Source organism: Balaenoptera borealis (assembly GCF_965194805.1).
Source record: "Balaenoptera borealis genome assembly, chromosome: 6".
Classification (NCBI taxonomy): Eukaryota; Metazoa; Chordata; class Mammalia; order Artiodactyla; family Balaenopteridae; genus Balaenoptera; species Balaenoptera borealis.
This window is the reverse complement of record NC_138863.1, coordinates 56,847,422-56,861,348: the sequence shown is the minus strand read 5'-3', so window position 1 is coordinate 56,861,348 and position 13,927 is coordinate 56,847,422. Positions and strand designations below refer to the sequence as shown.

Genomic DNA, 13,927 nt, shown 5'->3' with positions numbered 1-13,927 from the left:
GCATCATGAGTATAGACAAGGTGTAGAATGGCACTATTATGCAGCTGAATACAAGGCAAATGGGAATAGGATTTTTTGAAAAAGACAGCAAGGAGATCAAGAGGTCTGCCAGAGTGAAAGGCAGTTTGAGGCCAGCAAGACATATCTTCCGGAGGGGTATTACACTAATACCTGGAAACAAGAGATCTCTTCTTAATAATAGAGTCAAACAGAGATATCCCACCCTTTAGTGTTTTAGTCATACTTTGAAGGTAAAAAAAATTTTTTTTTAAATATTAGGCCTGTATTTTCCTCTATTACCAGAAGCATTTCTTGAGATTCTACCAGGAACGCCAGTGCTAATAGTCATCTTGAACAGTACACTTAACTTTATACACTTAACTTATACACTTAACTTTAGCTGCACCATCACCTGAAACTCAGATTGCCATGGCAACACCTATTTTCAGGCTGATGCTGAAGCCAGTTGCTGCCACTGGGTTTGTCTTGAACCATCTTACCTGGGAATCTGGCTTTACATTTCTTTGCGATGAGCTCAGCCCGAGGGTCTCATCCTAAAGGAATGTCAGACCTGTATCTGAGAAACACTTTTCTTTTATACTCATTTGCCCACCCATCCAACCATCCATCCATCCATCCCACTCTTTAACAAATATTTTCACACAGACTATAGATTCCAAAATGTAGGTACCTTGTCTGTCTTCTTGACTACTTTATCTCCAAAACAGCCCATGTCTGGTATAGCATAACCACTGAAAGAATATTTGTTCAATAAATGATCAAACAGTTATCAAATGCCCACTATGTATTGGAACTGGGGCTATCGATATGACAAAACACAGTTCCTGCCTTCTTGGTATTCACAATTCTTTTTCAGCCTGGCTTTGTACCTCATCAGAAAAATAGATTTCAAGGCTGCTAATGCTCTTTTTATATTCAATTGACTGGCCGTTTCAATAATTGACTGTGTAATGCACTAAAACACATGCAAAATTCCCTTCAGAGACAAATGAGGAAAAAAAATAACCAGCTTCACATCAGACAGAGTCTCATCATTTCTTCCTAAAGTGCACAGCACCTCGTCACTAATGGCTGTAGGAGACTTTGGGGACACTGATCCTTATGACTACACCATTTCCTACAGCTCTTGTTAGTTCCTAAAACCATCTGTAAGAAGTTATTGTATTTGGCTTTCTTTTTTTTTTTTTTTTTAAGCATTTTTCTTCAGCTGCACCTACTTTGTAATAGCACATGTCAGTTTTCATTTTTTATTATTATTTATTTTATTTTTTTTGGCTGTGTTGGGTCTTCGTTTCTGTGCGAGGGCTTTCTCTAGTTGCGGCAAGTGGGGGCCACTCTTCATCGCGGTGCGCGGGCTTCTCACTATCGCGGCCTCTCTTGTTGCGGAGCACAGGCTCCAGACGTGCAGGTTCAGTAGTTGTGGCTCACGGGCCCAGTTGCTCCGCGGCATGTGGGATCTTCCCAGACCAGGGCTCGAACCCGTGTCCCCTGCATTGGCAGGCAGATTCTCAACCACTGCGCCACCAGGGAAGCCCCGTATTTGGCTTTCTTAAGCCGTATTTTAAAAGCAAGACATTTAATTAGTGCTTGTTAAGATGTTGTGAGTGCTCTGGCCACTTCTCTCACCCCTGCTGTTTCTTCTTGGTCAGCATATTTTCTGGAAGTGTTGTTTCAGGGAAAGGCAATAGCATGAGATGCTTCTCTGTTTGGAGAGCTGCTTGTGTGTGTCCCTGTGAAGCCTGTCTGGGATGGAGACCCAGGACCCTGTCAGACTGGCAGTGCAGAAAGGGCCTCCGTGTTCTCAGCAGCTACTTTGAAAGACCTCTGGCTTTGACATTTTTATTGAGAAAGCTGAGACCTCAAAATGGGTTTGGATCCAGGAGCCCTAGAGAAGAACGTCACAAAAGGGAAATGTATTTGATATATTAAGTCTAAACACGTTTGTAAAAATTTCATGAAAGAGGAGTTTTCTTGAAAAGACATAATTTTCATTTACTCTAAGAGATGCCATGAAACCTGCGAAACCATTCATGGCACTGAAAAATCCACCGATACTCACTAAAATAATAAATATGTTGAATATGGTTCTATTATTTTTGCAAATACTTAATACCATGAACTTAATTCAATTAATTAATTTAATTAAAAATTCAAACCGTTTTTACAAAATAAGACAATTTTACTGAGTTTTCCCCAGAATCCTTTATCCATATTCAGATTAGAATGGCTTGACATCTGTAACAGTTTATGAATCACAAATGCATGTCAAATCTAGTTCTAAAAAAAAAGTATTTCAAGACAATACAATATGGAATCTGTGAAAATGAAGAAATATGTGTATCTAGATAGGTTAAGAAACGTTATATAATCTACTAAGAGAATTTACTTATATCCCCCCTCTCCCATCCCAAACATATATTTAAGGAACACAAAGTTTTATGCTGGTTATTGCTTAAATGATAATTAAAATAAATTCCTATTCTCTTTGAATTGTAATGTGCTCTTTTAAGATAATCCTTAATTAAAGAGGAAGTCCAATAAATGTAATATACACTTAGCCAAATTATTAAATCTCCATATTCCCTAAGTAATTTCTATTGGAATCCCTTTTGCCCCCATAACTGAAACATTTAAATACACTAAAGGCTTCAGTGAAGGATTAGCATTTGGCACCGGGTGTAAAAACATTTCCCATGGGGCCCTCAACCACTAACAAGCTTTTTGTTTGGGAAAGGGGGCGGGAAGCGGGGGAGAGGGGAAGATAGGGGAGAAGTTGGCCAACTCTTGATATCTGAAATCTTGATCAGCCACGGCATCGTTTCGGTTTGTGTTGATGATTTGTGGTATTGGTGTTTATCCGTATATCATTCCCTGTTTGGATGAAGAGGACCCAAGACCATTTGCAGCCTTGATGGGTATTACAGCAGCCTGGCCAGACATCTGGCTGTCAGTTATAATTGCATCCCTGCCCCTGAAGTTGTTGCTGGATACTCCTGATTCCCTTTGAACGTCCTACTGTGATACACCAGTTTCAGGCCATTGATGTGATCGAGAGTCAATTCCTGGCTTTAGTCTAGTTGGGAACAAGATTTATGAAATGAGGAGGGGTATCCATTTTGCTGGAAGGGTGGCTGTTTTCGTCGGCATTGGGTTTAATGATACAGCGGTTTCCTCTGCACCCTGTACAACTCACTCTTTGGACACGGAGAGAAATAATGCATCAGAAAATTATTTTCATGGTGTTGCCATGTTTACCGTTTCCTGTTGTCTTTGCCTGAAAGTGTTTTTAACAAAAATTAGGGTTGAGCATAAAAACATTTGAGCCAGGGGATGAAAGGAGTTGTTATTATGTTTCCTTTCCAGGTTAATGTGGTTGCCTTTAATTTAAGCGCTATAGACTTAGGACAGGCTATGACACCAATTAAAAACATGAAACTTAATTTTTGGACTAAACAATCACATACTCTTTCTTCTGATATCTAGTTGAGGGTTACTGACATGACATTTATTTCTCAACCACAGTCCTAAATTTATTGAATTGGCTTTATGTAAGGTACATGGGGCAACTAACATTAGTGCATGTAAAAGTCTAGCAACGCCTCCAAAATTGTAAAGCAGCTATTATAAAGGGAACATACCCTTCCTGGTGACTGTCAGCACAAGGTCAAGAATACATGCAAGCTGGTTCCATGAGCCCCAGACCTACTCATCTTGGTTGGAGGAAGATTTTAATTTAAGATCTAAATTTCAAAACAAATCAATTGATTTTATCTCATAAAGTACAGCAGGGAAAAAAATTAACTAATAACCTCTCCTTAGCCTTAAATTTAAATTGCATTTTTCACAAGAGTTTTAGTATTTATTGAAACCAACTGTAAATATTGATCACAACATACTACATTATGAATCATTAAAAATATGAAAAGTAGTGTGCTGTATTTGGGTGACAATATGTTTAAATGATAAAACTGAATATTTGTGTTTAATTTCAACGCAAAAAATAATTAAAGGCACACAAACATAATGAGCCAGGTCAGCTTCCTCAGCCTTTCACTTGGGTACCTTGTTTCACTCTAGCTAATGATCCTATGAAAAAAGTATTAGTGGTTTCAGTTCAGCCCCTGGTGGTCTATGCCACATATTACATAACCTGCTGGTGGGTCCTCCAGGGCTATATTTTATTTATAGACAGTAGCTTTTTATAATTCTCTCTGTGGAGGGAGGAGGGGGTTATGGAGAGAGAGGGTGTCCCGTTTTAATCTACTTATTATGCACTTGAAAATAGTGGAAAGATTTATAAAAAGAAGTCAAGTTAAATTCAGTAAGACATTTTGATGCGTTCAAATTCGAACCTACAACTCTACACCAAGTGCTCAAGTCAAGTCATTATGTTTGAAAGAAAAAAGTCACTCGTGACTTTGACTCCATGTGGAAAATTACCAAACACTGCCGTTTTTCTAACCATGAAAATCCTCATTTCCCATGTGCAGTTGGTTAGCTCCTTACCGCGTCCCCAAGGAGCCTATGTGAGTCTGAAGCACTGCAGAAAAATGAGAATTTCCACACTTAAACGCAGCCAAAGAAGCATTTTTAATGATTAAAAATAAGAACAGAAGTGAAAGAGGAAGGGATCTTGGGTCCTTGTTTTGTTCTGGTTTTTTTTCCTCCCATAAAAAAATGCGAGCGTGGGGTCTCCCAGGTGAGAGTCAAATGTGGGCCTGCTTTTAATTTTTTTAAAAAAAGAAGGGAAAAAACCCCCAACTCTCTTAAATTTCCTCACTCGCAGTTGCACGCCGTGAATGCTAAAACGAAAGGAGGCGTCAGGGCCAAATTCACCGTACAGCTTTTGTGAGCTGTTAGAAGCGGTTCTCAGGATCTGGGCTTTTATTCAGGTTTGCTAAAATAAGTGTGCATTTTTGATGAGTTCTTTCCATCCTTCAGTTGAATGTACACAGCCGATGCTTCCAGCATTACACACACACACACGCACAAGTTTTATACACTTAAAGAAAATGAAAATCTTTAGCCCCTTAGTAGCAACATTTTAAAAAGCAGCTAGATATTTGGATCAGAGAGTAGAATACTTTCAAAGACGACTCTCGTGGGCACAATGTGTTAACTGTTTTCTGTGCCACCATTTCATTGTGTGAGAGCGGACAGCAAAATGGTGGTTCCAGCATTTTGTTGTATGAGGGCTTCTTTGCAGACAGCCTCCCATCTCGGCTCCCAGAACCAGTTCACATACGAGAGAAAAGCCAGATTTCTCAGGCCCAGGGACGAATTCAATAAAGCATATACACAGATCTTCCTCCACTCACTGCTTTGCAGATGCTCAAGGAAAATTTTAGATACATATGATACAAAGAGAGTAAATCCTGATTAAAATAAAGAATGCAACAGAAATGATATTTCAGTTACACACGTAACTCCATGATGTTGGTAAATGCAGATGTTATGAATAGACTGTCCAACGTCACAGTTAGTAATCTACCTTAAGGAAAGATCCAAGACAGTGTTAGCATAGAGAATGTAAAGTTTTACTTGTGAATAAATGATCTTTCCAGATCAAGGTTGAGGTCATTGGCAAGTGAGTTTAGGTGAGCTCATTCCACAGTTATTTGCACATGCAAATCAGGCTTCTAAATTTTTCTTATCTTACTGCCTTTTGTTCATGAGAAACTCTTTGATTAATTTCTTAAAATAAAAATATTAAAATTGAACAATGTAATAATTGAACTTTGCTACTAGTATTCATTTTGAACTAGCTCCTAAATAGAACCAAAGGTAAGATAGATTTTGACTTACCTTTCACTGGACCTCAAATCGAAGAGAGATAAATTTGACCGAGAGAAGAATCTGACATTTCCCCTTACTGCCTACAGCTGAATCACCACTCTCTTTTGTCTGAAGGAAAACATTTTCTTCTCTATGAGGTGTATATTTTTAAGACTGAAGAAAACAGAGGCTCACAGCATAGAGTATTTTTTTGCCATTTGAATGAAGTTTCCAAACATTTGAGATTATAAAAACGATGGTGCTACATAAAATAGACCTGCAACACTGTTCATGGTACACACAACAATATTATTTTCTTTGGTGTGCAGAAATTGTAAATAGGAACGTGCGTAAAGCTATTAAATCTAGTAGCAAGAGGACTCTTACGGCAAGGTTTGTTATACCAATGCCTGAAAAAGCTTTACTTTTTTTTAATCTGTGGGCGTTAAATTTTCATGCTTGCCACAATATGTTAACTCCGGAGCTATTTATCTGGTAGCATCTTGGAGAAAAAGGAAATGGACAGATGTCCATAAACAAATGGCTCCACCTGGTGGTAAAGAGAAGGTATGAACTGTTGATGTGGAGAATTAATGCTGTAAAGGGCAAACAGATGGAAGAGCAGCATCTACTCTGTGTGTGTGTGTGTGTGTGTGTGTGTGTGTGTGTTTCTGGTAATAAATATATTTGAAGGAAGGATAATGACACAATTCCCCAAATTTGGATTTCAATGTTGATATAGCTTTATAGGTATCATCATTTATTTCTTTCAAATTCGATCCTCCCAATACATTTACAAATTATTTGATTCCAAATGCATCCATAAGAACAGACATTAACATGTGACCCTGACAGATACGACGCACAATAGAAGGCAAACTATCCAGATCATCTGATCGTCTTACTTTTAAGTAAAATACCAACCAGTAGACAAATTTAAACAAAGAAAGCATTTGTTCCAACCCAAGGGTGTTCTTTGGGTAACTTTGTGGCTTACCTCATTAGGAAGGACTGGAGAGGATGTAGTGCAGAATTCAATCAGGGGAGAGAAGAAATAATTTCAAATACGTGACTAAGAAACAGAAAATTACTCATTTTAAAATGGCATTTGTGGCTGAAATGTTGAAGAATCTGAATCTACATACTGTGACTCTTCCACCTTTTCAAACTCTAAAATTAGACCAGGAATTACACATACCAAATGCTATGCAAAATGTAAAAGAGGCACACCGTTTATGGCTCTTGACATAAGATGGAAATTAAATCTTCAGCCTCCAATAAAACTGTATTTCTGTAATAAAACTGCTGCACCTTGACACTAGACTACATTGAATCCCAAATTAAACACCCCATTTACTGTACTGTAACAAGCAAAAGAGTTTGCTACGCTGAACAATATTACAGATAGAGAAAGGTATTATATTTTGCTTTACCATCTAGGTAGAGTCCACTCAAAACAGGCTCATTCCCCACCCCTTCTTTCTTAGAACACAATGTATTTTGATGAGGGAAAAATATAAGGTTTGTCTTTCATTGCTAAAATGTCTATTTCTTCCTTAATTATACAAACCTGCATAGGTGGGTAGGTCTAAAAAAGCCCGTCAAGTAGGATATTTACTACAAAATGTCCTACTGCATTTCATGGATAACTCAGTCCCATAAGCAGAAACAGCCGGTGTGCTAAGGGCTAGGTACATTTCTTTATGCATTGTGTATAATGGAGATGCTTTTCCCTAGAACGTCCACGCACCGTTCATTCCGTATCCACTTCTGCAGCGCACACGTGCTGCTACAGAATAAACGAAGGTTTTAAACTTAGGATCTGTTCTTACAGGTTGTGTATTTATCTCACGCAGTGTTGACTTAGAAGAATTAGACTGGATATTGTTTTAAGATGGTAGGTCGATCTTTTTTTTCCCTCCAGGCCAACACGGCCGTCCGGCATTTGTGAAGGGGCTTTATGAGAAGTTAAAACCTACAGAGGGTGAAGAATAGAGAACGATGAATACTAATGTTGCTTCATCTTACCAACTACAGTGCAGGCGAGCAGGGCGGGATGCTGTGTGTGTCTCGGTGTCTCTGCCATCCTCCGGCCGGCCCCGCGGAGCCCCCCTCTAGTGGACGGAAGGGGAAATTGCCTCTCTCCATTGAATAAAGACCTCCCCTCCCCCTCTCTCAGGAGAGGGTGGATATTATTAACCTTCAAGCACGGTACAGCGAGATGAATGTTAATCGTGAAGGGATTTCTAATCACGTTTAATGGTGTAGGACAGAGAGAAGTTGTGTTAGCAGTTTTAATCCTGCTAGAAATGCTAATTTTTACGTTTCGTATGATCGGTGAGGATAATACGAAAACGGCAACAGCTATGTTTCCATTCGGAAGTTGTTGCCTGTAATTTTGAGGCAAGTATGGAGGAAAGGGACAGAGTCTTTAGTGCGAATGACTTGTCAAGAGGCTAATTTCTTGGGAGACATTAGAGATTTGAGGCTTGATGTTTACTCAGTTCAAGAAAAGAGAATTCTCTGCTGGGAGAAAATCTCTGAGTATGAGAAGCCGTGGGGAGAAGTTTTGGACCTGCGAACATCACGTGTCTACACAAAAGGATGCAGAGGTTACGGCGTTGAGTACTGACATTTGGAGCACTTCCATCTTTTATGTTTCCCTCTATGGTTCATTGCCATTTTTGCCGACATGTAAAGGTAACTTTTTTTAAAGCAGATATTTCACCCTGACTTAGGAAACAGAAAGAGCACTTAGGAGTACTAGATGAGCAGGGAGTCCCCATTTTTGTCGTCCTCGCCTCTGTCTCTCTCGTTGACTCGAGATACATCACCTGTGCTCTCCTGTAAGGATGCCCTACTGTGCCCAGCGCCGATGCTCCCACTCTGGCAAAGCTGGCATCTCCTGTACCTCCGTGGTCTGTCCTGGTCCCTGGCTATTAGAGCTGCAGTTCTTGCAGGGCAGATATGCACATGGAAGTGAGGGCTTTAGATGTCATATGAGCACTATCTTCAGTGCATACTTTTACTTGACTTTGATTACCCTAAATTGTATGGCTCAAGCCTAAACTACTCTAGTACTGTCATAATGTCACCCACCAATAAACTGGAAAGCCTTTTGCTGCAGTACAGTTTACCAGTTCAGTGTGGGCCTTGAACAGTTTCCTCATTTTCATAGTTTACATGTTTAGTCTAAATTTAGAAAACATCTAAGTGATAAATACAAATGATCAAAAGATAATTCATGAAGGCTATGCACCTACGTGGACATGGTCCATTTTAACTGTGTTGTGCCAGCCTGCAATATGTGGCTATTCTCATCATTTATCATTATCATTTTTTACAGACTCCTTAAAAAATGATTCAATGTAGAGGAGATAAAAATGATTCCCCGGTGTGAACATAAGATGCAAAATCAGTGACCAACATTATTTTCCCATCAATAATGATAACTGTACTAATTAGTCCAGGCATCACACCTGTGCAAAAACCCTTATCCCTATTTTACAGATGAAGTAACTGAGACACCAAAGGTTAATTGCTCGCCCAAAGCCATGCAGCAACTCTGTCAGTACCACGATTTAAATCTCCCACTCTCGCTTCCTTGGCAATAGAGCAATTATAACTGTCTTCAAAGGAGGGAAACTTATTGCTTTTATCACAGGAGATAGGCATTGATGAACAACGGCATAAAGAGGTCGCATATTATTTGTTTTAAAATTGTAGAATCTTTCTTGTATTAGTGGAGTTTTTTACTGTGTTTTCTAGGTTGGAGTTACTTTAGTGTCTAAAATTCCACATTGTATACTTTTAGCAAAATCAATAGTCACCCATTCAAATGAGGAGATGGTAATTAGAGATGGGACAGACCCCCAACATATCCTTCGTTTGAAGATAGAGTAAATTCAGAGAGATCATCTACTTCTTTTCATTTTCTTTCCCAGAAGAATATGTGTTTTTTCCCTACACGAATGTTTCAGTGAACATTGCAGCTGTGCAGCAAGAGGCAGTTTCGCATGCATATAGTCTGAGAACAATGTGGAGTATTTATCCCTTGGGATAAAAAAAACCCCCAGCAACAACAAACTTGAAAACAGATGGTTCTGATACAGTCTGATAAGAATGTAAACAGGAAAATATCTTTGTTGACTTATTTCTTAGTAATCGGTAATAATTGTTATTGTCTGGAGATGAATTACAGTCTTGATTTCGCAAGCATGGCCACCAACAGCCTCTGAAAAGTGAAACTAAATTTCTGATATTGGTGAGGAATTATTGACTCCCGCTGAAGCCTCCTCATTAACATTCTCCTTGATTGATATGTAAGAATGAAAACTTTAGAGAGGACCATTTCTGCATTCCTAATTGTTTCTTTTGTCATCTTGTGATTTAGAGATATTAAAGCCCTTACGGTCTATCCATGAACGGGTATATTTGAAAAATAACTTAAAATTTCTCTACAGCTTAGAGCACTAACATTCTCCTTCCTCCCTCCCTCCCTCCCTCCCTTCCTTCCTTCTTTCCTCCCTTCTTCCCTCCTTCATTCTCTCCCTCCCTCCATTCCTTCTTGTCTTTTCTTTTTATGATCTTATTATTTTAGATGATAAAACCTTCTCCCTTTAGAGTCTGGTATTTCTTTGAACTCATTATATTTCTTTGTCAAAGACTTTACTTAGACTGAGTGTTTAGATTAAATAAACGTTTAATAAATGCTTCCTATTTGTTAGGCACTGGGGATACAAAGGTGAATCAGACAGACTTTCTTCTTTTATAGGACTCATAGTTTAGATGGAGAGGCAGGTACATAAACAAATAACTCTCCCTCAATTTGTGACGAAGTGGGCAAAGTGGCATGGAGAGGAGTGGGGAAAAGGATTCACTCCTTGGGAGAATGGGGAGCTTTACAAAGGAGATATTAGATCAGGCCTTAAATATTGCTGTGTCGAATCCTGGCTGCAGAGAGCCACAGGCTATGAAATCCTGAATGAATACTGAACATTCAAACTGCCGACTAGTTCTTTGGATCAGGTCATTGGAAACCATTAGTTGTTTGGGCAATGTGTAAGATCATGGGATCCTGCCACTATCCAGAAGTTTTGAGAGATATTCTTCTTTTAAAATATAATACTTGGGGCTTCCCTGGTGGCGCAGTGGTTGAGAATCTGCCTGCCAATGCAGGGGACATGGGTTCGAGTCCTGGTCTGGGAGGATCCCACATGCCGCGGAGCAACTAGGCCTGTGAGCCACAATTACTGAGCCTGCGCGTCTGGAGCCTGTGCTCCGCTACAAGAGAGGCCGCGATAATGAGAGGCCCGCGCACCGCGATGAAGAGTCGCCCCCACTTGCGGCAACTAGAGAAAGCCCTCGCGCAGAAACAAAGACCCAAAACAGCCATAAATAAATAAATAAATAAATAAATAAATAAATAAATAAACCCAAAGTTTACAAAAAATAATAATAAAATAAAATATAATACTTGCAATGGAAAACTTAAGTTGTATTCCTCCATGATGTTATACCATTGGAAAGAATAATCCCTTCTTTAATATGCAATTCAGCCATCTGAAAATATTTTGTTAGCAAAGTAAACGAATACAGGTAGTCTATGCAGTATATCCCAGAAACCCTTGGCACTTCTTTTTTTTTAACAATATTCAACAAATATTTAGTAAGTATTTCTATGTGCCATATACTGTGCTAGGCATGTGGATTAAGAGAACAAATAATATATGTAACCTCTCTTTGTGAAATCTGATGGGAAAGGACAATGTCAAACAGATAACTACCCAAATTATTTATTAATTAAAATGTGACAACTGCTATCATAGGTGATAAATGCTGTTGTTAAGTCTACCCAGCTTGTTCTGGTGACAGCAACTTGATTTTATTTTTTGAGAACTACCCTTCACCATTGCATGCAAACTTGATGGGACTGTCAATCAAGTGTCCTACTCCTAGCTTGTGATCCAAGGTAGGCCGATCAGGGGCTCTTTCCCAGGAATGAGCAGGATCTGTCTCTAGTTTCATAGTCTAATATCTTGAAAGTCTGTAGTTGATTCATCCCTAGCTTTTTCTTTGGTTTTGAGAGTGACCCTATATCCTTCCAACAAATTTGTTAAGTTAATCAGCTTCCACTGCTTGCAACCAGTAATAGTATTTATAGAACTGCCTCAAAATCCAGTATTCAAATAAGAAGTAAACTAAGTTGTGGCATGATTTTGAGGGTTTGATGGAGTTTAAGAATAGAGAATCCATTTGACTGTGATGCTTAGGACACTCTATTTTGAATAGCATGATTTTGGTGACATAGGATTAATTTGTTTTCTGGTGTCTGCAATAAATGCTATTTCTATGATAATAATATCAGAATTCATAATAATATTTATAAAACAGTATAAATATTATAAACTTTGACAGTCTAAAAGCTATACTCTGACAGAAGTCTGGAGGTGGAGGGCTGTGTTAACTTTCTTATCTGAGAGTGCTAAGGTCAATAAATATTTTCTAAAGCTGCTAGATCCAGAAGTGGAGGGATAATTGTAAGTTATACATATGGATAAGTTATACATCTACCCAACTGAAGAACTAAAAAATCATGAATTAACCTAAACTGGGGAGAAGATAGAGAAGGAATGAGTGAAAAATTTCATCATTCATGTAGAGAAGTCAATAGCTACTGAGTGTCTAAGGTTGAAAAATCAAAACAGGTAGATGTAGACATATTATTTATTTAGAGCTCAAGTAGAAACCGCTGGAAGAACTAAAATCTAAATTTATTAACAGTGACTGCCTTTGGGGAGTAGTTGGTGGTGGGAGAAAGGGCTAGATAGAGAGCGTATTTTGACATGAACTTGGCTGGAGGAGATCCAGCATTCCAGAAATACATGAGTCGTTAACCTAGTGATGGCATTAAGAAAGAAATACTATCCTGAGCTGTATTAAGACAAGCATCATTTGTAGCCAGGAAGTAATCCTTATGTAAATTCATTGTAGGTCAGGCTCTCATTTGAACATTACACTTTAGGTCTGTAACTTAAAACGTATGTATGAAAATGGCATAGAATTCACGTATAGAAAGAAGACAACGATGACAGGGATTGGAGGCTATGTACACAAGAAAGGAGGTGGGTTATTTATCCTGGAGAAGAGAAGGCTGAAGGCAGACAAAATTAACAACCTCTGGGCAGTGAGGTGGAGCTGTGGAGAACTCTAGCCAGCCTTCTCCCTCTCACTGGATGAAGCAGAAGAAAGGGAGTTTGAGTTGACAGCATCAGGAGAGAGTCTGCTCTTAGACACAAGAAAGACTTTGTGATCTGTGAGTATGACTGAACTGCAGAATGGGGTGTCCCAAAAACTTTCGGAGTACTTTGAAAAGAAGATAGAAGCATTCATTTTCAAAATAAGGGCTTGTACCAGATTTTGGTTTCCTTTGGTGATGCAGCAAGCACATTTTACAGTCTGATGTCTGTGAATTTACATACAGAGAAAGGTTAATGATAAAGCCGTCTAAATAGTCCTACCTTGGCTGTGATTCCCAGGTAATATCTCACTAGGGGAAAAAAATCAATATTCACAATTTTTCTCTGAAGTACTATGCTAACTCCTGGTTCCTTTAAAATGTATATGTACACACATATACATATTACTTTATATATCATGTTTTAAAAGAAATGTGTATATTCTTAGGAGTGGTAGTTATCAAATTCAATGTTTGAACTATTATTAAAATATTCATAGTTTATTTTTCTAACAATAAAAGTAATAGATTTTTAATGCTAACAAACTTTGAAAGCGCAGAAAGCACAAAAAGATACAACATTTTTTCCATTAAAAACTGAGCAAGCAAACAAAAAACATACACAAAACAGCCCTACCATCTCCTGACTGCTGCCTAGGTGGTCCAGCTGGGTTTCTCTGGTCGGAGTCTGCTCGCTCAGGCTTGTCTTTCAAGAATGAGTTAGGAGTGCATGATGAGCTGCATCTTCATCCTTCCTCCTCACTGCAACTGGATCTCATTTCCCATCCTCTGCTATGTCTGTTGACACAACAAGTAGAAATGTGGAAATGGAGCACTGATTTACCTGGCACCTAAATCAGGGCTGCTCCCTTTCCAAAGCTGGTTGTCTAGTCT

At 38.8% G+C, this 13,927-nt stretch overlaps 1 protein-coding gene across 4 annotated transcripts in view; it reads right to left on the bottom strand.

The window, feature by feature from the left end:
• Window positions 1-393: 393 nt before the first annotated feature.
• LOC309630428 (uncharacterized protein) overlaps window positions 394-13,927 on the bottom strand; it is a 547,317-nt gene continuing 533,783 nt past the window's right edge. For 3 of the 4 annotated variants that reach the window (XR_014245658.1, XR_014245659.1, XR_014245660.1), the window contains exon 7: window positions 394-13,831. Coding sequence is in view for 1 of the 4 variants with exons in the window: in XM_082395676.1 (XP_082251802.1) it covers window positions 1,861-1,906; window positions 6,794-6,807 (60 nt within the window). In the remaining 3 variants the exon portion in view is untranslated. The remainder of the gene's footprint in view (window positions 13,832-13,927) is intronic. The other variant, XM_082395676.1, reaches the window with a different exon arrangement.